This window comes from Ptychodera flava, chromosome 18, assembly GCF_041260155.1.
Source record: "Ptychodera flava strain L36383 chromosome 18, AS_Pfla_20210202, whole genome shotgun sequence".
Taxonomy (NCBI): domain Eukaryota; kingdom Metazoa; phylum Hemichordata; class Enteropneusta; family Ptychoderidae; genus Ptychodera; species Ptychodera flava.
The window spans coordinates 16653077-16679629 of record NC_091945.1 but is presented as its reverse complement, the minus strand read 5'-3'; the positions used below and the strand labels follow the sequence as shown (position 1 = coordinate 16679629).

Below are 26553 nucleotides of genomic sequence, written 5' to 3'. Positions count from 1 at the left end.
TTCGGATATCTATCTGATGGCCTTCTGATGAGGAAAATTTTCTGCTGGCCAGTTTATGACTTGTTCGCCTGGCCTCGATCACCGCCCCTTTGTGTTGAAGGATGGTGCTTCGATGAAATGGTTTCGTCGATGTCAATTGTAATGCAAATAAAACGAAGTTGCTCGCATTAGTTTTGATTTGTCAGTGTGAAAAACATTAAAGTCTGGGCGATTTCGATACTTTCTAACGTTAGTAGCGCCTTGGGCGGCAGTCAAAGGAATATTCGAGAAATTTTCGAAAAAGCGGAACTAGGAGAAAACTCGGTGACTACAGTACAATCTTTCGAAAGAGGTAAGGGGGCTTTTGTTTGGTGATTCTTGGCGGTTAAGGTTGAGCAAAAGTTATGCGTCCGTTCAGTTCACGACTGCGATCGGCCGGCCACCAGTTGTGCCTCGCCACGCCGCGAAAATAGACGAAATAGCAAAAAGCACAGTATAGTTCGTCAGGTTGCCTTCCGCAAGGCGGCGCGAACCCAACAATAAGGCGAGAAAGTCAATGCCGTTTCGTTTTTTAGACAACTATCACTCTCTGTTTTCACCAAAGCTAAGAAAAGCACAAGAAACGACACCGAACTTTCATCGATCGCTTCAAGTTGACAGGAATATGACAGGGTGTCAGGATTGAAACAAAGGCTATTCGTTCTTGAGAAGATTTTAGAACAGCTCTAGTGAGGCGAACAACAGTGTCTGGGCGCCCATTTCTGCAGACGGCTGACTTTAATACATGCATTTATACGTCATTTTGACTTGCAATTGACAAGGATATGTATTTGTTCATCACCGCTGCCGGTCTATCAGAAAGCCAGGGAGGGGCACTGTTTGTGAATCCTTCTGACCAGTGTAAATGTATACTCCAGACTCAAAAAAAGAGTAAAGTTTTAGTCTATGATTTTAAGAGTTGGTTCAAACAAGGAGTCGTGGTCTCACACTCGGAATCGATTCCGTCTCCCCTAAATACCTAATTTTAAAATATAGGTTTGTTCTCAGCAGCTGTTTTACCGTATTGAAAGCAGTCGCTCTTGAAAGTTTGTGGAACGAGCATGGATGATCTGTCAAGCTGTGAGTCCTACCAGCGCGCGGGAACCTGTAGATAGCACTGTTGACCTCAAGTGGCGCGCAGAAATGGCTTCCGAAAGTGGCCAGGTTCTACTCTCAATAACCATGTAATAAATTTGAATGTACTCAGCCAGCTTTTGCACGAAATTTCCTCCATCCCCCCCAACTTTATTCGGCAGACTGCGACAATGTGAGAATGTCCTTGTCAACTGGTTGCCGCCTTTGTAAACATATTGTTAGAGAGGTACATTTGCAATGATGACTTTGTCGAGCGTCGTGCACGTTTTGTTGAGAACCTATTTCTGTGCTTTCTGTCTCTTTACATGTTGTTTTCATATTTAGTAATACTGTTGCGCTATCGGCAGAATTCCCGATTTTTATTTTTTGAAATTCCTTACAAGGTATTGTCAAAAGGCAGCGTTCTTATAAAACCTATAAAAGTGAATAACAAGATTTAGAAAATATACGCATTAAAAAAATACTTGTGTGGACATCGTGGAGTTTCGACCGAAACTGAAGACAAAACTACAAATAAATTCTTTGGCATACAATGACTGACGTAAACGCAACCAGACAAAGCATGATTGTTCACATGCCTTCACGATCAATACAAAAACTAGATTCTCTTTTAGCGTTGCGAGATCACATCCAAAGTGAGAGTTTTTGTGAAAGGGGAAACCCCACCCAAGCACCCGGTGAATTGGATAACGCGGGTAAATCTGTCACGTTTCCAATTCAACGAAATTTTGGTTTTCTTGTGGCATCATGCAGCACACGTGAGGGGCTCTTGTCTATCTTTTGCTCAAACTTTCCTCGATGAAGCTTTCAACGATTCTCTTATCGAATCAAAAATAAAAATCAGGGGTCACCGTTCGAAGTTTGGAACCATAAAATCAAATTACCTGTATTTACCTATTTTTAAGAGTCAAAATTGCCGCCATCCCTGTCTAACTCCACGAGAAAAAATTTAATATTCGATCTTCCAGAAACTAAGGCCTGACTCAAAACTTTTCTCTCAAAAAGAGCTGTAAAATGAGCCCCTACGAGGTGAAAACTACTGAAAGAATTGAGAGCCCGAAAATCTTTGCCCGGGGCACGTCCACCTTAAAGCCAATTTGAGCGTGATACAGATTTAGGTGCAGTCGGAAAAGACCATGTATGATTTGAGTTGTTACTATTATGGTTAGTTACATTGCGCTTCTGTTGTTTGACTGATATCAGTTTTACAATGATGACTTTCAATTTCGCAAAATTTTAAGTCTTGTTAATCGTTCAATTTCCCCTTCTAGTCTGTATGGAAGCAGACTTGTTTATGTAACACCGCCATCTTGACTGACAATCCTTTAAATAGCGACGCATCTTCCAATGTAAGGACCTTCAATCTTCTGTTCGGCAGGTCATTTACATCGAAGTGCTGTTGTACTCCACCCTGTCTCGAGGCTCCTTCCAAGGCGAGAACGCCCTCAGCGGCATTCGTATGTAACAGTCTGCTTCGCTTCTATTTCCCGGTTGCCATGTAAGGAAATACGACTATTTGTGGCTGGTACGTCGTTGTACACTTTTTCATCGACAGCTTGTTGGCGTTTGTGCTTAACTGTCTGATAATTTGCTGGTTTCGAATGTAATTCCGGGTACGTGCGGTTTCTTGCGTCATTAGTAGTCGCATTGCAGGGCGGGAAAAATCACAATGCCGGTGTAAGGTTGAATAAAAACAGCAAAGTTCGGATTTCTCACAGCACTATTGCTCTCCGTTTCACTAGCGCTGAGATTTGTGATCGTCATAACGTTTGCTGACATGCTACTTTACCTCGTGGCTTGCAACGCTCGCTCATGATGCAATTTAATTTGCTGTGTAAAGGAAAACCGCTTTTAATAGTTAAAATGATTTAAATATATATATATATATATATATATATATATATATATATATATATATATATATATATATATATATATATATATATATATAGTCATGGTCACACACCCATTCATTCAGTATCTTTCAACATGTCAAACAATATCAACGGTGTTTCCTATCAAACAAAATTCATCAAAAATGGCCGACTTTGTCCCCATAATTGTATAATATTCTGTCAAGCGTAAGGAATGAATAAAACAGTTTGCAGCGATTTGGAAACTTCTTCAATTCTGCGCATGTTCAAATGATCAACAGGTCGCTACACTGGCTCTCAGTTGTTCTTCAATTTTTCCTCACTTTTGGAGTGATTTGACGGAAAAGTGGTTTATGGTCGATAGCTGTTGGTACATGGATTACTCTTGATCACTTGTCTTATCTGTAAGTCTCTGCTGTCTCGCTACATTTCGTCAGTTGTTTTTTCGTCGAGCAGTACTTTCGCCCATTTTGCTTTGGCGGGAACTCCATTGTCTCAGCTCCAATTTGCATCATAACACAGAATGCCTGGACAAAAGAAATCTGACAAGACTGATGTTCCAGTCGAAGTCGAACAGAGAATCAAGGACAAGTACATGGCAAAGGTAAATATGATGTCAATGAACGAACTAAGTCGTTCTGCAAATGGCCTCTTGTTGAGGAAATGAACAGTGACATGACCGAACTTTTACCGAACGTTTCAGCTGACAAAATCAGATCTACCTGCCATTACATTGGTAATGCTCTCAACAACCGCGCTCAAGTTCGCATGAATGACTCTACAAGTAAACAAGCAACGTCCCCAAAGTCCATCTTGGACCTCGTTACTTCACCCATCCAGTCAATGATGAAAAGTTTTAGCTATTCGGAACACGGCCAATCTGAGAACGACTTTACAACGGCTGAACTTAGCCCAGGCTCTTCCGACACCCAAGTGAAACATCCTAGCAAGAAAACTCGTAAATCAAAGAAGAAACTAAATGCTCAGAAGAAACCTTCCATACAGTCAGAGACAGCCACTGTGAAATATTGTATCGAAAACTGTCGTCTGAATGGCTCTGGTGAAGGTGATATGATACGGTGTAGCCTATGCTACAAATGGTTTCACCTCCAGTGTATGAATGTCCCCAGTGAAGAAGCGAACCGTTATTTTTGGCCCTGCAATGACTGCAGGCTGATATCGCAAAACATCAATATTCTCAGAGGTGAAGTTACAGAATTACAAAAGACGAACGCTAAACTTCTGTCTCTGTACTCCTCCTGTACTCAAGAAAACACCAACCTGATGGAAAAACTGTTTGTACTTCGCGAAGAGAATGCTGAGCTAAAACTGCGTCTTCAAGATATGGATAATGCTTCACCTATTCAAACCCGGGAAGTTTCTACGGCAACAACATGCTCATCTACACAAACCGATGATGTTGTACACCAAGAACGTAATGCAAATGAATCAGACCAGTGTCCCGTCCAAAAAGACACTCTACTCATTGGTGATTCTTTACTGCGACTGATATCACCTTCCAACCAACGAGCTGCTGTTCAATCGATATCCGGTGCCACCGTCAGTGATATTCACACCAAACTTGCAAACCATAACAACAACTTCAAAGAAATCATTCTCCAAGTCGGAACAAATGATATCAACAACGGTAAGTCAACAGGCGATATAGTTTCCAGCTATGAGAACTTGATAAAACTTGCAAACTCCAAATCGAATGACCACGTTACTGTACTGAGCATTCCTCCTCGGACGGACAACCCAAATCTACAAATATGTATTGATGATGTCAACTCTGCTCTTGAACGGCTTTGTCAGGGAGAAAACGCTACCTTTGTTAACAACGACAACACCTTTAAATTCCGAGACAACACCATTGACACCTCTGCGCTTTACCGTGACGGTATTCATCTGAGTGTTAAGGGTCTGCATCGAATGCTTCTGAATGCACATCTGAGCCAGATATATTCGGTGGAGAAACGTACGAATCGTTTCAGCAGCAACCAATGGTTTAATCAATCACCGCAGTATCAACGACGTAACGTCAACACAGCAGGCCCGATGGCTCGACCTGGAAATCGACGAGTGAATTATACGAACCAGTGGAATCACTCGAACAGCAATGTCACCGATGGATACACCAATCGCCAAAGTTCATATAGACAGTCACATCCACAGTGTTTCGAGTGTGGAAAATTTGGCCATGTGAGATCAAGATGTCCTTTCCGACAGAATAACGTCCAGAATCGGTTCAACCAAATCAGATGTCACAACTGCGGCGAACAGGGCCACACTGCCAGAGTGTGTAAACATGGCGAAGAAATTCGCTCTTGGAGCTTTGGTGAAGCTGGCCATAAATCCAGGCGATGTTTTCGTGCCAAGAAGGTAGTGCCGTTTGCAACGATCGACAAGACACAGCGACATCAGTTCACCCACGTGTACTCGTACATTTCCATTCCAAGAACTAACCAATGTCAAGGGTCTACGCATCGGCTTCTGGAATGTACAGCATATTACTAACAAGATCGACGAACTCAGGTTATTGCTTTCTCACGTGAACAAGCCTTTTGACATTTTGATTTTAGGTGAAACGTTTCTCTCTGAATCTCACCAAGACCTTGACTTTATTGTGTCGGGGTATAATTTGCAAAGAAAAGACAGGATTTCTGGAGCGGGCGGGGGTCTTCTTGCATATATCAACTCTGACATTTCCTGTATCCGAAGAACAGATTTAGAACTTAGTACTCTTGAAATTATCATTATTGAAATTTCTGTGAAAAATGCACGCCCTCTTCTTGTTATCGGTGTATATCGACCGCCCAGCTCAACACTGTCTGTTGATAAAGATATTGAATCTGTGATAGAATCAGCGTATTTTGAAAACAAAGAAATCATTGTCTTAGGGGATTTTAACATAAATCTTCTTACTCCCATGGGGAAGAAACACAATGTTCATAAAGCAATGGAATCTCTGAATTTCGAGCAACTTATCACTGTTCCCACTCGTCCATCCTCCGGTACTCTTCTTGACCATATCTATGTAACCTGTCCAATGAATATTGCTCATGTGTGTGTTCCCAAAGTTGGTACTTCCGATCACTATCCCGTGTGTGTTGTGAGGCGTTTTCATGCCAGTGACATTACTACCGGTTCTCATATTTCTATAAAACGCAGACAGTTTGGTAATTTTTCCACACATGATTTTATTTGTGATTTGTATGCTTCCCATTGGCCACATCTCTCTGAGATACATGATGTGAATGAACTCATTGATAAGTGGATCAATTGTTTCAACCAGGTATGTGATACGCATGCTCCTTTTGTTGAGAAACGTGTGAAAAGATTCAGACAGCCGCCATGGTTCACTCCGGACATTCTTGATCTCATTCATGTCCGGGATTATCATCTTGTTAAGGCTACCCGATCCAAGTCTCCCAATGATTGGCTACTTTATAGATCTTTAAGAAATAGAGTTGTACACACTATTTCCTATGCAAAACGACAGCACTATCGTGACATTTTCAGGAACAATTCAAGAAATCCGTCTATAATTTGGCGTTGTATAAGTGATATTCTCTCTCATGATAATTCTCGTTCACAAAGTCCTTGTATTTTGTATAAGGGTGAAAAGCTAACAAATCATAAGAATATTGCTAAGGTTTTCAATGCGTATTTTACAGGTATTGTTAATAAGTATCATTCCAGTCTCAATGCTTCACCTGACATGGGTCTTATTGATAACTGGGTTAGTTCGAAAATTGGTGCTACCATGGCCAATTTTAAGATTCCTCCGATTTCTGTTAATTTGTCACAGAGCAGCTTTCTATACTAAGTGAATGTAAATCAGCTGGTTACGACAATGTCTCTCCCAAACTCTTGAAAATTGGTGTTTCTTGTATTGCAGAAACTGTTACAGAAATGTTTAATTTGTCAATTACCAGTGGTACTTTTCCCGACTGTTTCAAATGTGCTAAAGTAGTTCCGATTCATAAGGGAGGCTCTAAGAGTGATGTAAACAACTATAGGCCTATCTCACTTCTGCCTGTTCTCTCTAAAATACTAGAAAAACATGTTTATATTAGTCTGTACAATTTTATGCATTCAAACGATCTTTTTGTCAGCTCGCAATCTGGTTTTAGACAATATCACTCTTGTCACACTGCTTTAGTCAAGTTAACTGACCAGCTTTTAACACAATATGGATCAAGGATTGTATAGTGGTGTATTGTTTTTAGATTTATGTAAAGCTTTTGATCTTGTTGATCATAACATTTTACTGAGAAAACTTTCTGTTTACAGGCTTTCTGATTTGTCCCTAAAGTGGTTTCAATCATACCTTACAGGAAGAAGCCAATTTGTTAGCTATTTAGGTGTACACTCCGATATTTTGTCGATTACGTGTGGTGTACCTCAGGGGTCCATTTTGGGTCCACTTCTGTTTTTGATCTTCATTAATGATCTTCCCCTTTGCCTCAACATGGGAAGCTTAGATATGTTTGCCGATGACCAAACTTTGTGTGTTTCTGGAATTGACATTGAACAAGTCGAGGGAGACTGAATGGAGATCTCGTGCCAATCTCAAACTGGGTTCATAACAATAGCATGGCAATTAACACCACTAAAACAAAATATATGATTGTTGCGTCTCGCCCCAAAATTTATCACTTAGCCGACTCTGATATTTCATTTCAGATTCAGATCAATGATACTCTCATTGACAGTGTTGCTGTTCACAAACTACTTGGTGTTCAATTAGACAACATTTTATGCTGGGATGACCACATAGATAATTTGTGCAAGACTTTGTCTGCAAGAATTGGTGTTATAAGACGACTACGCCCCTATTCTCAAAGGAGTGTTCTTTTGCTAGTTTATAACGCTTTGTTCCTGTCTGTAATTGACTATTGTTGTATTGTTTGGGCTAGTACGTCTAAGACCAATCTCCAAAGATTGTACAAACTCCAGAAAAGGGCTGGTAAGGTAATTCTCGGAGTTGACACGACTTTTCCTTCTCGAACAGTTTTTGTTAGTTTGCACTGGTTGCCCATAGATTTACGTATTGAATACTTTACAGCTGTTATGACTTTCAAAGCTTTAAATGGTCTCGCACCAAGCTATATTAGTGATCTATTCCAACCTCTCTCAGAAATGGATCGTTTAAATACTCGTAGTTCTAGTAATGGTAACCTTTACCCACCAATGTTTAGGACAAGCATGGGTCAAAGATCTTTTGTATATCGAGCTACTAAAATCTGGAATTCCATTCCCCAACTATCCGTGACTGTGAAGCCTTGTCGACGTTTAAATCAAAACTGCATTGTTATCTTTTCATGAAATATTGTAATGAAGGCTCTGACTTAGACTAGCCTATTTTTCCTTTGTCTTCGACATCTTCTATTCGTCTATTCCATACGTTTTTGTTTATTCGATGATTTGTTTGTGTATTTTGCCTTCTTTTCATGAGGGCTCTGATGGAAATTACAATTACTTTACTGTAATCAGATCACCCTCTGTAAATAAAGTGTAATATAAATATAAATATAAATATAAACAGTCGTTCACCTATGCTTATTGACGCACATACATATGTAATAGTTCGCACAAAAAGTGCAATGAGTGCTGCTTATAAAGAAAAACAAAGCAAAAAAATACCACCGCAAACAAAAAGTATTGAAATAATTAAAACAGTAACACCAAATCTAATACTGCCACTCATAAAAGTATTACCGAACAATTGAAAGATTGAACCTGTCCACGGTCCGGTTTGACTGTCAAAAAAGACAAAATCAGAATTGAAAAATCGACCGTGATGGCGCTAGATAAAAGGTGACATCATCTACTCACACACATACACGCCCACACAATGTGCAGACACAGAGATGAACATATCAGCATCAAATTTCCAAAAGTCAAATTTCGTATATACCTATCTTCTTCCACTTATCGCATGTCGTTAGGCAGCGCCCTAAAGTACAGAACCAGATAGATGATTTGCTTCAAAATTTCTGTAGGTTAGGATACGTTTTCACTATTTTGACTGGACTACTAGTGTCTGAACTTAATGTTAACGGATGATCTGACCATCTCGGACGAAGCTGAAGGCTTTCAAATTAAGTCTGAAGCAACTTATGGTGACTTTCATTCAAACTTTGACATTATGTTGCTGAGGATGGTCATCAGTAATAATGCATTGCTTGAGAGATAGCACACATGTCCCATACATTTTCAGTCATACAAAATATAACAAGATTCAATCCAATATGCGCATTGCTGGTCAAAACCTGTTTATGATACGTTTTTCGTTTATCAGCTTTGAAATCTTTTCCAGTTATGGACAGCTGAGATAATAATAATTGCCAGCACCTGCTTCATCTTACCAGTCCGCTAATTATCAGAGAAAAACGTCTATCTCGCCGACTCAGAGTCGGAGAAACCAATTGTGAACACCGTTACGGTAGCACTCTTTGCCATTATGTAAGCGTCTGGCCTAGATCTAATCTGATATCCGCATTGCCATTGTTGGGGCTTGACGGTTCCGGGATCCGCCTTAAAACTGCCGGTTATTTCTAATGGTGGGCAGCTACCTGGTCAAAAAGTTCCGGGTCGGCCTTGAAACTGTTGTCTACTCCTGCTTTACATATTTTAATGCCTTTGCTAGGCTACAAAACCTTTCAGGGGAGTCTTCTTCAGACCCATTCTTATTCCTAATTATTTCGAATGGCTCCCTCTATATATTTTCAGCAGATAAAAAAGGAATTGAGAGGAAAGAATTTTCAGTACAGGACAGCGTAAGTGGGAATTGCAACCAATTCACCCAGCTTAAGTGCTTCTTATCGTCAGACCCAAAAGTAGAATGCGTCTCGAAAGTGAGAGACTCAAACGTTTGCTCAAGCTTTCCAAGGACGAAACTCATTCTTTTACCATCAAAAATAAAAATCAGGACTCACCGTGCAAAGCTTGGTACTAGAAAAGCAAGCTATTTTGTATTTATTTGAAATTCAAAATGACCGCCATCCCTGTGTTAACGCCAAGGGAAAAATTCAATTTTCGAAAAACTAAGATGACAAAAGTGTTTCCTACTGTAAGTCACGTAGGTAGTTCAAGAAAAAAAACCCACCAAAATCGAGAGTTCGGATATCTATCTGACGGCCTTCTGATGAGGAAAATTTTCTGCTGGCCAGTCCATGACTTGTTCGCCTGGCCTCGATCACCGCCCCTTTGTGTTGAAGGATGGTGCTTCGATGAAATGGTTTCGTCGATGTCAATTGTAATGCAAATAAAACGAAGTTGCTCGCATTAGTTTTGATTTGTCAGTGTGAAAAACATTAAAGTCTGGGCGATTTCGATACTTTCTAACGTTAGTAGCGCCTTGGGCGGCAGTCAAAGGAATATTCGAGAAATTTTCGAAAAAGCGGAACTAGGAGAAAACTCGGTGACTACAGCACAATCTTTCGAAAGAGGTAAGGGGGCTTTTGTTTGGTGATTCTTGGCGGTTAAGGTTGAGCAAAAGTTATGCGTCCGTTCAGTTCACGACTGCGATCGGCCGGCCACCAGTTGTGCCTCGCCACGCCGCGAAAATAGACGAAATAGCAAAAAGCACAGTCTAGTTCGTCAGGTTGCCTTCCGCAAGGCGGCGCGAACCCAACAATAAGGCGAGAAAGTCAATGCCGTTTCGTCTCAGACAACTATCACTCTCTGTTTTCACCAAAGCTAAGAAAACTACAAGAAACGACACCGAACTTTCATCGATCGCTTCAAGTTGACAGGAATATGACAGGGTGTCAGGATTGAAACAAAGGCTATTCGTTCTTGAGAAGATTTTTGAACAGCTCTAGTGAGGCGAACAACAGTGTCTGGGCGCCCATTTCTGCAGACGGCTGACTTTAATACATGCATTTATACTTCATTTTGACTTGCAATTGACAAGGATATGTTTTTGTTCATCACCGCTGCCGGTCTATCAGAAAGCCAGGGAGGGGCACTGTTTGTGAATCCTTCTGACCAGTGTAAATGTATTGTAGAACACCTATGTAATACTCCAGACTCAAAAAAAGAGTAAAGTTTTAGTCTATGATTTTAAGAGTTGGTTCAAACAAGGAGTCGTGGTCTCACACTCGGAATCGATTCCGTCTCCCCTAAATACCTAATTTTAAAATGCAGGTTTGTTCTCAGCAGCTGTTTAACCGTATTGAAAGCAGTCGCTCTTGAAAGTTTGCGGAACGAGCATGGATGATCTGTCAAGCTGTGAGTCCTACCAGCGCGCGGGAACCTATAGATAGCACTGTTGACCTCAAGTGGCGCGCAGAAATGGCTTTCGAAAGTGGCCAGGTTCTACTCTCAATAACCATGTAATAAATTTGAATGTACTCAGCCAGCTTTTGCACGAAATTCCCTCCACCCCCCCCCCCAACTTTATTCGGCAGACTGCGACAATGTGAGAATGTCCTTGTCAACTGGTTGCCGCCTTTGTAAACATATTGTTAGAGAGGTACATTTGCAATGATGACTTTGTCGAGCGTCGTGCACGTTTTGTTGAGAACCTATTTCTGTGCTTTCTGTCTCTTTACATGTTGTTTTCATATTTAGTAATACTGTTGCGCTATCGGCAGAATTCCCGATTTTTATTTTTTGAAATTCCTTACAACGTATTGTCAAAAGGCAGCGTTCTTATAAGACCTATAAAAGTGAATAACAAGATTTAGAAAATATACGCATTAAAAAAATACTTGTGTGGACATCGTGGAGTTTCGACCGAGACTGAAGACAAAACTACAAATAAATTATTTGGCATACAATGACTGACGTAAACGCAACCAGACAAAGCATGATTGTTCACATGCCTTCACGATCGATACAAAAACTAGATTCTCTTTTAGCGTTGCGAGATCACATCCAAAGTGAGAGTTTTTGTGAAAGGGGAAACCCCACCCAAGCACCCGGTGAATTGGATAACGCGGGTAAATCTGTCACGTTTCCAATTCAACGAAATTTTGGTTTTCTTGTGGCATCATGCAGCACACGTGAGGGGCTCTTGTCTATCTTTTGCTCAAACTTTCCTCGATGAAGCTTTCAACGATTCTCTTATCGAATCAAAAATAAAAATCAGGGGTCACCGTTCGAAGTTTGGAACCATAAAATCAAAATTACCTGTATTTACCTATTTTTAAGAGTCAAAATTGTCGCCATTCCTGTCTAACTCCACGAGAAAAAATTTAATATTCGATCTTCCAGAAACTAAGGCCTGACTCAAAACTTTTCTCTCAAAAAGAGCTGTAAAATGAGCCCCTACGAGGTGAAAACTACTGAAAGAATTGAGAGCCCGAAAATCTTTGCACATTCACCTTAAAGCCAATTTGAGCGTGATACAGATTTAGGTGCAGTCGGAAAAGACCATGTATGATTTGAGTTGTTACTATTATGGTTAGTTACATTGCGCTTCTGTTGTTTGACTGATATCAGTTTTACAATGATGACTTTCAATTTCGCAAAATTTTAAGTCTTGTTAATCGTTCAATTTCCCCTTCTAGTCTGTATGGAAGCAGACTTGTTTATGTAACACCGCCATCTTGACTGACAATCCTTTAAATAGCGACGCATCTTCCAATGTAAGGACCTTCAATCTTCTGTTCGGCAGGTCATTTACATCGAAGTGCTGTTGTACTCCACCCTGTCTCGAGGCTCCTTCCAAGGCGAGAACGCCCTCAGCGGCATTCGTATGTAACAGTCTGCTTCTATTTCCCGGTTGCCATGTAAAGGAAATACGACTATTTGTGACTGGTACGTCGTTGTACACTTTTTCATCGACAGCTTGTTGGCGTTTGTGCTTAACTGTCTGATAATTTGCTGGTTTCAAATGTAATTCCGGGTACGTGCGGTTTCTTGCGTCATTAGTAGTCGCATTGCAGGGCGGGAAAAATCACAATGATGCCGGTGTAGGTTGAATAAAAACAGCGAAATTCGGATTTCTCACAGCACTACATTGCTCTCAGTTTCAGTAGCACTGAACTTTGTGATCGTCATAACGTTTGCTGACATGCTACTTTACCTCGTGGCTTGCAACGCTTGCTCATGATGCAATTTAATTTGCTGTGTAGTAAAGGAAATCCGCTTTTAATAGTGAAAATGATTTAAAGTTTATTTAAAAAATGGTATCAGCTAACAGCTACAGTGGTTGGTGGATAGTTCACACATCGTCCCCAGGGGTGGGGGTAGGGTACAGATGTCCTGGTCTCAGCATATTTTATTTTAGTACGTTTGACTTGTCAATCAATTAAAGGTCGATATATTAAACTCTCAGACTATCAATAATGTGCATGAGAAGGAAATTATAATTATCACAGAGAGATTTTACATTTGATGTTGTTAGATGATTCTAGTATGCGCATGGTCATATATATATATATATATATATATATATATATATATATATATATATATATATATATATATATATATATATATATATATACATAGTCATGGTCACACACCTAATCATTCAGTATCTTTCAACATGTCAAACAATATCAACGGTGTTTCCTATCAAACAAAATTCATCAAAAATGGCCGACTTTGTCCCCATAATTGTATAATATTCTGTCAAGCGTAAGGAATGAATAAAACAGTTTGCAGCGATTTGGAAACAGTCGTTCACCTATGCTTATTGACGCACATACATATGTAATAGTTCGCACAAAAAGTGCAATGAGTGCTGCTTATAAAGAAAAACATAGCAAAAAAATAAATACCACCGCAAACAAAAAGTATTGAAATAATTAAAACAGTAACACCAAATCTAATACTGCCACTCATAAAAGTATTACCAAACAATTGAAAGATTGAACCTGTCCACGGTCCGGAGACAAAATCAGAATTGAAAAATCGACCGTGATGGCGCTAGATAAAAGGTGACATCATCTACTCACACACATACACGCCCACACAATGTGCAGACACAGAGATGAACATATCAGCATCAAATTTCCAAAAGTCAAATTTCATGTATACCTATTTTCTTCCACTTATCGCATGTCGTTAGGCAGCGCCCTCAAGTACAGAACCAGATAGATGATTTGTTTCAAAATTTCTGTAGGTTAGGATACGTTTTCACTATTTTGACTGGACTACTAGTGTCTGAACTTAATGTTAACGGATGATCTGACCATCTCGGACGAAGCTGAAGGCTTTCAAATTAAGTCTGAAGCAACTTATGGTGACTTTCATTCAAACTTTGACATTATGTTGCTGAGGATGGTCATCAGTAATAATGCATTGCTTGAGAGATAGCACACATGTCCCATACATTTTCAGTCATACAAAATATATAAAGATTCAATCCAATATGCACATTGCTGGTCAAACCCGTTTATGATACGTTTTTCGTTTATCAGCTTTGAAATCTTTTCCAGTTATGGACAGTCATATTGACGCAAGATGTTGCCTATAACATGTATACACGTATTTTCCTTTTTTGTCGCAGTTATCTCTGGATATAAGCTACTATGCCTACACGAAAAATATATAACCGAATATTGAATGCTATATTGTTCGGGAGTATATGTTATATTGCCTTCAAGACGATAGTAGAAAGCCGATATGTGATTGGAGGTAAGAGTTTAGCGTTAAGAAAAGGGCCGAGGGATTGGAGATGGGGATGGGTCGCAAATTTCCATGATCAATATTTTTTATCCTGCTTGCTCATCTACCAGCTTTTTCACAAAGGTGATTTTTCACAAAGATGATTTTTCACAAAGATGATTTTCAAATAATGTATGTCAGCCTTCAGCTTTGCCTCTACACTGTCAATGTCAATGTCACATTCTTCTACTGGGTTGGGTTTGCCATGGCTAATGTGACGAAAGCCAATATTCCGAAGTACACAGACACAATTGCTATCATATCTAGTGGCTTTCAGTTCATTAGCTTTTTTCTGTTTGTTTCCGCTTTCTCCGCCTTAATCTTTTGTGTCTGAGAAAACTGGGCTTTTAAAGTGATTTACATTTTTCCAATAATCCATCTTGAATCATTTTCAGTAACTCCAGACTTCTTTTGTCCTGTAAAGCTTAAATTATCACCATCTTTTTAACTTTTGATAATTTTTCCATTGTTTTTCCTGCGTATTAGTATATGTACTTAAATTTCTTGCTTGACTCCCATAAGCATGTTGGAATGCCCAGTGGTCAGCTTGTGATTGCAGAATGTATGTGCGTGTGTAATTGCATCAATTTCGCGATGAAATCACCACATTACTTGGAGACTAGTGACCGGTAACTATGACGGTTTAGTTGAAGTCGCATAGCATAATGCATTAACACTGACATTCTTTCAGTCTTAGATCATTTTTCACTTGCTAAAATCGCAGGTATCATCAATAACACGCTGATCACCCGATTTAACAGCTTCACTGTTGCCATGATGACGGTCGGAACACAGGGGAGCCAGGAGGAACAAACAAACAAGCAAATAAATAAATAAATAAATAAACACAAAATATACAAACATACAAAGAGGCATACAAATACATAAATAACAAACAAACATACACACAAACATAAACAAACAAACAATATCATGAATAAATAAACATACAAACAGATAAACATCTATTAATATTTATATTCTATCTATCTATCTCTATATACATATATATATATATATATATATATATATATATATATATATATATATATATATATGTATATATGTAAGAGACAACAGCATATCGAAAATAAGAGTGAAATAATTGACTGAACCGATCATGCCACATATTCTATCACGGCGGTATCACTCTTCTCATTGGCGGTTCAGTCAATTATTTCAGTCTTTTTTTCGATATGCTGTTGTCTCTTACACAGAGAGAGAGAGAGAGAGAGAGAGAGAGAGAGAGAGAGAGAGAGAGTGAGATAGAATATAAATAGATGTTTATCTGTTTGTATGTTTATTTATTCATTATATTGTTTGTTTATGTTTGTGTGTATGTTTGTTTGTTATTTATGTATTTGTATGCCTCGTTGTATGTTTGTATATTTTATGTTTATTTATTTGTTTATTTGTTTGCTTGTTTGTTTGTTCTTCCTGGCTCCCCTGTGGTCGGAACGAGTGGACGTTACATCGTTCGAATCTGTCCCGGTTTGTTTGCGAATGAAACGTTTGCTTATAGCAACGTTAACATGCGTAGCAACCAGAATGAAGTCACAAATGCACGCCAATGCCCATATTTCGACAAAATGTGCTCGGGCGTTGCGTTTTACGGTCAATTATTGTCACCACAGTCCGGGCCACAGTCCCTCCACCAAATGGACGTTGAGGGCGCTTTTTTCAATCCTGTTTCCCGCGGTACCTGCATATGCATGATAACACAAACTACCTGGATATTATTGCAATTTAATTTATCGCAATTGGTGTCTTCAGGGAGAACTACGCCGGAGCGTGAAGAGAGGATGGTCAGTGAAATAACAAAAAACCCGGATCCCACCGATCGACTGATTTTACGTCCGAAAAACACGATCCAAACTGCCACCCCGAAGAACAAACAACAACCATCAAACAAAACCCCGGATGCCGACCCGGATGTTCAAGGCGATCCGGGTTATAGAGAGGCTGATGAACAAATACCTCAAAAGGAAAGTCATGTGAGTATGGAAAAGTTTTGTTTCATGATTTCGCAGATTTCGAAACAGAATTGGCAGAGTCCTTTCTTTGAAATATGTGTTTGCACAAATTGGTGAAACTTTCACTGGGTCAGCAATGTTAACGACTAATAGCACACTCAGGTATAGCTTTGCGTGGCAGGCGGCAGGGCTGTGTGTTACCGGCGTTACACGGCCTGCCTCCGGTAACACACAGCCCTGCCAAGCAGAGCTAACTCATACAGTGGCGTCGTCAACTCATCACCGAAGAACGCAGTTAGTTAACCTCGTGTACATCGATTTTGCCCTGTGAACTGATTGACTTTTTAAAAACAGCGCCTCATATGGGCATTTTGAATACCCAAGAATGCACCTTTAACCATATTTTAGATTACAGGTGTCTGTATACTTTTAAAGGTTACTGCTGTTATTTTCGAAATAAAGGTTTTATCTTTACTTCAAAAGAGAAATAATCACTTTCCGCTGAAGCACCGACGCCAACAAAAACATTAACAGTGAAACTCTTTGCAATCATAGTCGAACGAGCGACTTGCCCGATTTTATGACGTCATCTATTCATAGCTGAGTATTCCATCGTGTTTCATAATATTTGACACGTGCTACATGTTTTTGGGCATCGCAAAATTTCCAATACGGATATACAAAGAATCCGACCGATTGCAGTTACATGTACTAGTGTCGACAATAAAGGGAGGGGTCGTCGCAACTGCGCCTGTGTATGGAACAGCCCTTGTTCACAAACAGTGTACGTCACGCACGATATCTAGATACATTGCGTAAACACAACTGCAACATTTAAAGGTATACAGTCACCTGTAATCTAAATATGCCCATATATATGATCAAAGGGGCGTTCCTTGGTATTCAAAATGCCCATGTGAGGGCGCTGTTTTTAAAAAGTGGCCACCCTCTTAAAATCTGTGATTGGTTAGATTTTCTCATTCCATGGTAAATGTGGCAAAATTGGAACAGGTGACAGTATACCTTTAAACTCTACGATGTGCATCATGGCAAACATATTTTGATTTTCATCGATCGCCACTGAATGCAGTGTTTACATTGGTGCATGTTGTATGAGTCCCATACGACCTTTGATCGCAGTTCCGACGACACCCTTCCCTTTAAAGATAATGAAATCTTCGGTTGTTCTTGTACATGTTGTTCTCGGTTGCTTTAGAGTGACTATACAAGCACATAGATAGCTGTCTTCACATCTGCTGTTAATAAAGTTGGGCTTAAACAAGATCAAATTTTCGAAAACAAAACCCTTTCTTTGCTACTGTGTATAACGCCTACATTGCCTGATTTTGTATAAGCAAAGAATCACATTTGATCGGTTTTATAGTTGTATAATATCATATATTTTCTCCTCCTTTTTTAACTAGAACGAGTCAAGAGACCAGATATTTCGAAAGCGGAAGGATTTGATGTCGGATGGATGTAATGAGTACAAAAGCGATCAGAAATGTTTTTGGCATGGCTACGGACGGACTCTGGTTGATGAGGCCCACAAAACTCTATTCTGTGAAATTTTCAAAGTCGGCAGTTCAAACTGGCTTAGAACATTCTTGGGATTCGTCTCTGATGTAACCCCTAACTTCCGAAAACGCATCGACAATTATTACAAACATTTGAACATGTGCAACAAACCAGGAGAAAGGGCTGCCATCTTGAAAGACTACACAACGAGATTCATGTTTGTTCGCCATCCGTTCTCTCGTCTCGTGTCATGTTTCGTCGACAAAGTAGACCACGATCCCGATGCGGATTTCATCCAGAGGCACTTAAAACTGATTGAGAAAGAAACAGGAACGAGGCCAGCGACTCTGACCTTTTCAAACTTTGTGGATTACATCATACGTGTAAGCGTAAATGACAGTCAAATTGACAAACTCGATCCACATATAAAACCCATGTATCGTACATGCTGTCCTTGCGAAGTGAGGTTTGATTATATCGGCCATCTTGAAACGCAAAAAGAGGATTCCGATTTTATTTTAAAGAAAATGGGAGTCAACGCCACATTTCCCGGGTCTGACCCAATAGCAACAAACAGCTCTGATAGTGCTAAAATTGCTCGTTATTTCAATCAACTGAATCCCGAACAAATTTCAGGAATATATAAAATTTACATGTGGGATTTCAAACTTTTTGGCTACGAATTCCCGGAATATCTCAAATCGCCGGGTGTCAAAATTTAGCAGGAGTTGACTTGCTTGCAATGACTGTGAAATACCAGGTTTTAAGAACATACTGTCCATTTTAGGGAAAAGGTTAGTTTCCGAGAAGGCAAAATGTTCGGTAAATAAGCAGTTCAAGCTCTCCTTGCCTCTTCACGATCCATTTGAATTCATATCATCCGTTTAATTTGAGTTACTACCAAAATATGGTTAGTTAATCGGGGAAAAGGTTCAAATACAGTTAACATCGCTTTGAACTTGACAAAACCACTTCCTGGTTCATCGGGGTTCCGCAGACTAAAACTAATAGAGTCCCTCACATCTCTTTAATTTGCTCCCCAAAACTACAAAACCACATCTCACATTGTTTACACATTTATTAGATTTTCAATTTGGACGCATATCTCGCCATACATAATTGTGTGTAACAGTTGCTTTCCACCGTACTTTCTGTCAAGGCCAGCAAGTTGGAGTAGTCTTCCGTTAATTTTTTTAAAAGTAAAACGCCCAATGTCAGATAGTTTTAGTAAAATTTGTAACAAAATGTGTACGAGGGGGAGAAGTTATGTTCAGTTTTCGCAGTCTCGCATTCGCACTAGAGTTCTTTTATAAATCGCAAGGTTATATACAGATTTTTCCAAGGCATTTGAAAAAGTAAATCATAAATATTTAGTTCATAAACTTAGTAAGTATGGAATACAAGACGCCCTCCTTGATTTGTTTGGTAGCTACCTAAATGATATATCCCAGGAAGTTTTTGTTAAAGGTTGTAGATCAGACCCTGTCTTGGTTAAGTCAGGGGTTTCGCAGGTGTCACAACTAGGACCACTGTGTTTCATTCTTTATTTAAGGTAGTATGCACCTCTAAAGTGAAAGACTTAAACTTTTGCTCTAACTTTCCTCAAGGGATCTTTCAATCATTCTCTTTCAAAATCAAGAATAAAAATAGGGGGTCACCGTGCAAATTTTGGTACTAGAGAAACAAATTACCCAAGATTTACCGATATTAGAAATTCAAAATGGCCGCCATCCCTGTGTTAACTCTATGGAGAAAAATAAAATTTTCGAATTTCGAAAAACTAAGCCGGTGAAAAGTTTTCTTTCACCAAGAGCTTTAAAATGAACCCCCACATGTGGTATATCAGAAGAGAATTGTAAAAATTTGAGAGTCTGAATGTCTGTCCCCGAGGTGCGTTCTACCTTTAAATGACATGTCCGGTAATTTTAAGTGTGGCTCATTATAGGCTTTGCAGAGGATCTGAAGATAATAGGTAGCATGAATAACTGTTCAATGTTACAAGAAGATATCAATTACTTGACTGTCTACATGGTCTGAGAAATGGAAAATGCACCTTAGTTATGCCAAGTGTGTATACTTCGTCTTTCTTGGATAAGATCACCAATTGACATGGCTTATAACATCGATGCACACAATTTTGAGACAGTTTATAGTTACAGTGATCTAGGAGTGACTCTGGAAACAAAGTTAACTTTTCCAACTCACGTTTCCATTATCAATGATGCTTGAAGACTATGTTCAAAAGGTTCGGCAAAAGGTTTTCGGTGCATGCATTGCTCATGGTTTTCAAAATTGTTTCTTTGGAATTAAACTGCAATATGCCTCAGTTGTTTGGAACAGTATTGACAAAGTGTACTCAGACAAGCTAGAAGCTGTACAGCGTAACTTTGTTACATATCTTGTAAAAGTAAGATTTGATGATTATTCATATGATTATCTGTGTGTTATATTTATTTACCAATGCTGTGTAAAAGGTGCACTTATTCTGACCTTGTTTTTCTTCACAAATCAATTAATGCCCTTCTTGATTGCCAACCAATTTTTAATTTACGCATTCCCGGGCGATCAACAGGATAGAAAAGGACATTTCATGAACCTGGTGGTAGAGTTAAATTTACCTGCAATTCACTTTTTAATCGCATTCCAAGGCTATATAATAGTTTTTATCAATGTCTGTCAATTTTTAAATATTTCTGCTTCGAGTTTTAAAAGAAAGGCTGAAAGCGTGTGTTTTTGTTTTCATGCTTTGTCCTCGTTGTGCATGTCATTTGTTGTACCTAGCTTTCTTGTCCTGCAACTTCATGTAATATTTTTTTTTACTAAAATCCTCCTGTAAGTGTGGATGTATATGATTTTTAACTGTATCATATCTGTGTTGGAGTTCGAAATAAATAAATAAACAAATAAATAAATAAATAAATAAATACGGTTTGCGACGAAACTGCGTCTAGAAATATTGAATGCTGGAAAGTTTACTCACACACTCACACATACACGCATACATATATACACATATATGCATATATTATATATATATATATATATATATATATATATATATATATATATATATATATATATATATATGTGTGTGTGTGTGTGTGTGTGTGTGTGTTGTGTGTGTGTGTGTGTGTGAAATACACACATCATGTGTCAGCTATGTTGCTTTTCACTATATGCATAACAAATAAAACACAACACGCGAACACCAAGAAGATATCGGGGCGGAGTAGCCCTTGTCATTGCAGTGCTATCCGATTATACAGCCAACCCGACAGTCATAACTGTCACAGTGAGCTTGGCAGGTTCGAAGCCGGGATGGGAGCATCAAAACTATAAGCAACAGGAGTTGTATATGGTTGATACTTTCACTAAAAGAGCATATTTATTAATGCTAAAGGAAACTGTATCATTGTGTGGGGTCCCATATGTTCTTTTCACAAATAGGGTAGCTAGGCAGGATTGGATATTTGTTTTGAAATTTGTCAATTCTCGTACTGCAGTTAGTATTCAAAATAATGTTGTGGTGGCTGTTTCCTTAATTAGACGTTTTCAGATTTGAATCGGTTTTGTAACAGTATATATGTCAACACAAGTTTGTGTATGTATGTGTATGAAGGACAGGACTCTATTGATTTGAATTGAATCGTGTAGTCTTCTCCGCCTAAATAAAGCGGAAGGGGGGGGGGAGGCAGGGATGCGGAATAATGTCATCATATCTGTACCATTCATGAGCAGTTAGGTTCATGAGACCATGTATCATACATGTCTACCCACAAAATGTACATGTCAGTTGTAACCTTTGTTGTCATAAGGAGAGCAAATAGTTTTATATAGTATCACTTTCACCCTTTAACATCGTGTGAATACGAGCCTTGCTTGCCTCAAGACACTATCAAGCGATGGACAATACCATCACCAGGAGTTCTCATGCAGGAATGTTAAAGGAACAAAGTCGGCCATTTTTTCATGAAATTTGTTTGATACGAGATACTACTTATATTGTTTGACATGTTGAAAGATACTGAATGAATGGGTGACTATGCACATATTCGACCCCGCGTGTAGACACGATACATGAAACCATGGCGAAAATGAATTAATGGTCATGACCACTAATTCATTCTCGCCATGGTTTCATTTAATTTGTCTAAAACCGGGGATTTCAGAATTTCGCAAAATATATCAAGTTGATGAAAAATGTAAATTCACAATACAGATGGGAATCCACGATATACGACGGTTTGAACACGTATGCGGAATATAGTGCGCCCTCGCTTGGTGACCTTGGAAAAACATCCCTCTTACAGCGCCTTTACTTAGTCAGATGTTAGTTTTCTCGTGTAGATTTGAATGCTTTGCGTTCCTACAAGAATTTACAGGACATTGTGTAAATACATTCCATTACTTATATGATGAATCATTGAAAGCTAACTTTCACAACCAATTTCCGACAAAATCGACACCGTCCACTTTCTCATATTCGATATCCCTACCACAACTCAATCTAGTACGTTAAATCACAGCACTGTGAACAATTAAGTATTCCATTTTAGATAATGCGATAAGTTATAAAATTTCAATTACATGAAAGTAAGATGCAAATTATCTTTATCATCGCTCATAATGTAAATTTGCATTGGTGGACAAAGTGTATGTTGCTTGGTATACCGCGCGCCCCCACTCTCCTCTGCCAGATCTCAGGGTGGTAAGTGAACATACGGTACGGTGACAGAAACCAGTATCTCGTCCTGAGCTATTGCTGTTAAAATGTTCCTGCATTTGTCGTCAAGTTTAGAGCTTACCCTTGTGCCTCGGAAAAATCATACAATACTGACAAAAATCCTGTTCAAAATTATTATATTGTTAGGCTTTCGGGTTCCCCTGATACATTAGGGACGAATGAGAAAGGCATGTGAAGATTTGACCCTTGTCATGACCCTTTCATGGCTTTACATATTGGTCATTGCGCGTAAGAAATGCAGCCATTGGATTGAAGACTGTGTATTAGCCGACAGTATCCATCCACAGTATCGACACTCCCTTTTTCGGCGATCACTTTAACTTTCACAGAAGTAAATTCACGCCACCAGACTACCAGAATATAAATCAACATTCAATAAGGTTAGAGCCAATTCATATCATCGGGCCTAAATCTGCCCTGTTATTGGTCACATTCGCATCAGTACATCTGGTTTTCTGCATCTTAGCGATCCAGGCAAGCTGTGATACAAGCGTTCATAAATTTTCCGTAGCTATTTTGTTTTATATTTTTTGGGAGTTTCAAACGAGCGTTTTGATTGTAAGGTCTCTCTCTCTTTCTCTCTTCGCCTGACGTGCTAGGGTCACCACAAAACTGTCGGCGACTTTTCTGTGAAATGTTTGATCGTACCTGATGTCTTGCGAGTGAGAGCTTCCGAAGGTAAGTGTTGAAGTGTGTGATGTGATGATTTTGCAATAGTATCAGAACTATATGAACGCTGTCTTCGTAAATTTCTAATATGGTCTACGTATGTCACACCGTGAAGGCGTGCCTCGGTAAATATGTTGCCCATTCCACTTTGCAAATTGTGGCAAAGATTTCTTGAAATGTTCCTGTCGAGGCTTCCTTACATTTTTCTATAAAATGAGAGTGTGGGGAAACACTTGTAAAAGTTTGCCACGTTGCAGTGTAGTGCAGTACTTTGACCCTGATACGGGAACGTTAAGGTCACAGAGCAGCTCATTAATTATCGGATGATTTGTGAAAACTTCCAAGTTCAAATGAAATACAGTAATAGTTTCATCCGATGACAATATTTTCATCAGGTTGTTATGAAATAATGTGTGCATTTGAATGTAACGCACTGACCTGTTGCAACAATTTGAACAGCGCAAGTGAAAGTCAAATGAAAGATCTACGATTTGTAAATTATTTAGAAATCTCGCAACGTTCACCCTCAACTAATGGTTTCATCCGCTTAAATTATAATACGAAAATACATGACGTTGACGACGTGGGCCCGATTTTTTGCAAAATCGATATGAATGAGATCTTAGCAGCTCGATGTTCCAGTTTATGACCTCGATACGGTACCGTCAACTTGGTCGAACGCTCCAAACGGCACACCGAGGAATATCCAAGTACATGTCGCGGATGTAAATGTGGGCCGGAAAACCTTGGAAACGCCTGTCAAACTACAGAAAAACCCTTCAAGTGAGTGGGTAAAATTCCCGAACTATGTTTAACGTTTCAGCTTTTCCACCGCGTGGGAAAGTTACCACTGAGCCAAAGACTCCTATTATGCACCCAGCTTCTTGTGGTGTGATATTAAACACCTATAGCCTGGTCTTTATTCGGGCTATAGCGCTCGTCTAGTAACCCTCGTGGCCGTGTGGTACCAGAAACACATCGCTATACCCCTCGGCCTACGGCCTCGGGGAGTAGCGATGTGTTTCTGGTAACACACGGCCCCTCGGGGTAATAGACGTGCGCTATAGCCCTCATGACCAGGCAATAGGTGTTTAATAAGTTATTAATATGATCAATAAATGTCACGTATTAAACTTTTTTCATTATACAAGCCTTACCTTCGTCGCGTGTGCACTTATTACTTTACCCTCTTAATCTCAGTAGAGTATTTCAAAGAAAATAGTCCATATCATGGGGGGTCTTATAGTAAAGCACACGCGACACAGGTAAGGCTTGCACAGAGCTACCAAAAGATAACGAAAAAAATTAATACTTGACATTTATTTATTAATCATATTCATAACTTCTAGACGAATAATGCCTGCAGTGATACCAGCGAATACCGTAAAGACTGGCTTTTTGAAATTCGCCTTTTAGATTATGTAAGTTGACACATCGACCGGCCATCTGGCATTTGTCACTCGAACCGTATTGTCCTGTATACATCCAAATACAGTGTATTGCCGATTGCGATTGTAATTTCTCTCTATATTAGCAATCATATTCCCCCGTCGGCAGTAGGCAAGTCTGTCTAATTTTGGCGACATAAATTCGAATTCAAAATATCTTCTCGGTTGTTTATGCAATTCTTAGAATGCCTGGGATAGGTTGACCTCCTTGAATTGACCTTTCTAACATACCTGAGTGTGATGTTACACGTGTAGGTGAAACATTGTGACTCGAAGCTTCGTAGAGATATGTGTGTATTCATTTCGCGGGTCATTACTTAATTTTCCTACGCATGTCGCGTTTTCGAATCTGCAGGTTGCCTTTTAATGAAGAAGCTGTAGTGCTGTAAAAGTGTTTGTTTTGTTGATTTCAATGGGATTAAGAACTTGATTGGTGACTTAACCCGTTATTTGTCACACAATAAGAGACTTCAACAGATAAGTTCTAATTATTTTGTCAGAAAGCGATTGCATTCAAATTTATAATAGCATGCAAACACCAGAACAGAGATGTTTTGCATGTAGTTGAATAAGGATTGAATGGGTGCGTTGTAATCAAAATGCGATCAAAGGAAACGCGCTTTTGATGCACCGCGTGGGCAAAAGATTCCGCGAAGCTATTCCGAATGAAATTCATATTTTCCATTACAAGTTGCTCAGACAGGGCAGTCAGTCGACCAGTCAATCGATTTGGACAGGGGTGATTGTAGTCTGCTTACACTTATTTCAAGATCTGCCAGAGAGATGACTTCTGGATATCGCTGTACAGCTTGGAATCTGAAGGATAGCGTAGCCGACGAGGTACAAGGTTTAAGCGTTGTAAAATTTTCTCGCCTTTCCTGCATTTGTAGTCTGTATGTTTCAGTGTTACATATTAATTTGTTTTCACATAGTTATTGCTGTGTGGAAATATCTGCAAATTTTAGCTCAAGTCCACCGATGGAACTAAATTAATATTTTGCTTTGTTTGGCACGTCAGAAACACGCTTGAGAACTGTGCGAGGTGCGATGACCCCCACCGATCGAAGTCGCCTGTTGGCCACACAATTTGACCTTGACAACAAACGCTTAAAGGAATGTATAAATCTCGGACAACCTTGTGAGATCCCCAAGTGGAAAAGTGACGTGTCGCATTGACAAGCGGTGCACCTGAATCTGCAATGCTGTTTATTATCTTCTTGTTTCGGCAAATATTTTCTCCACTGTCACGCCTGCTTCTGAGTCGCTCTGAAAACAAAGTGAACAGGTGTAAAACGCGATCAAAGAACGTATCTCCTAAGTTTCTGTGAAAGTCAAACCATGCTCGGGCAAAGTGCATACGAAGCAGCTCGTATGAACTGGTAATGCGGCAGCGTCTTCGAACGTAACAAAATCCGAAAAGAGGAGAGTCTCCACGCCGAGTCATATCGATATACGGTTGACTCAGTCAAAGTCCATGGTGGAGTTACTGTGATTCGTGAATGCGTGTGTCACTCAATCTGATGAACGATGACGTTGGCACAGTTTTTCGCAGATATGAAGGCTCGTCTTGGAGGTTCCCGAAC

At 39.5% G+C, this 26553-nt stretch overlaps 1 protein-coding gene across 5 annotated transcripts; it reads left to right on the top strand.

Moving 5' to 3' along the window:
- The first annotated feature begins 171 nt into the window (after positions 1–171).
- Positions 172–21038, top strand: LOC139117008 (carbohydrate sulfotransferase 11-like). 5 transcript variants are annotated; one of them, XM_070679805.1, is made up of 5 exons: positions 172–331; positions 2492–2638; positions 14461–14588; positions 16392–16612; positions 18016–21038. In XM_070679805.1, the coding sequence occupies exons 3-5, from the start codon at positions 14483–14485 to the stop codon at positions 18829–18831; spliced, it is 1143 nt and encodes a 380-aa protein (XP_070535906.1). In that variant the 5' UTR covers positions 172–331; positions 2492–2638; positions 14461–14482; the 3' UTR covers positions 18832–21038. The 5 variants fall into 5 exon arrangements, with proteins under 5 accessions (XP_070535906.1, XP_070535905.1, XP_070535908.1 ...); XM_070679807.1 differs by lacking the exons at positions 172–331; positions 2492–2638 and adding exons at positions 10277–10444; positions 15141–15247; XM_070679806.1 differs by lacking the exons at positions 172–331; positions 2492–2638 and adding exons at positions 10277–10444; positions 12619–12761.
- The last annotated feature ends 5515 nt before the right edge of the window (positions 21039–26553 follow it).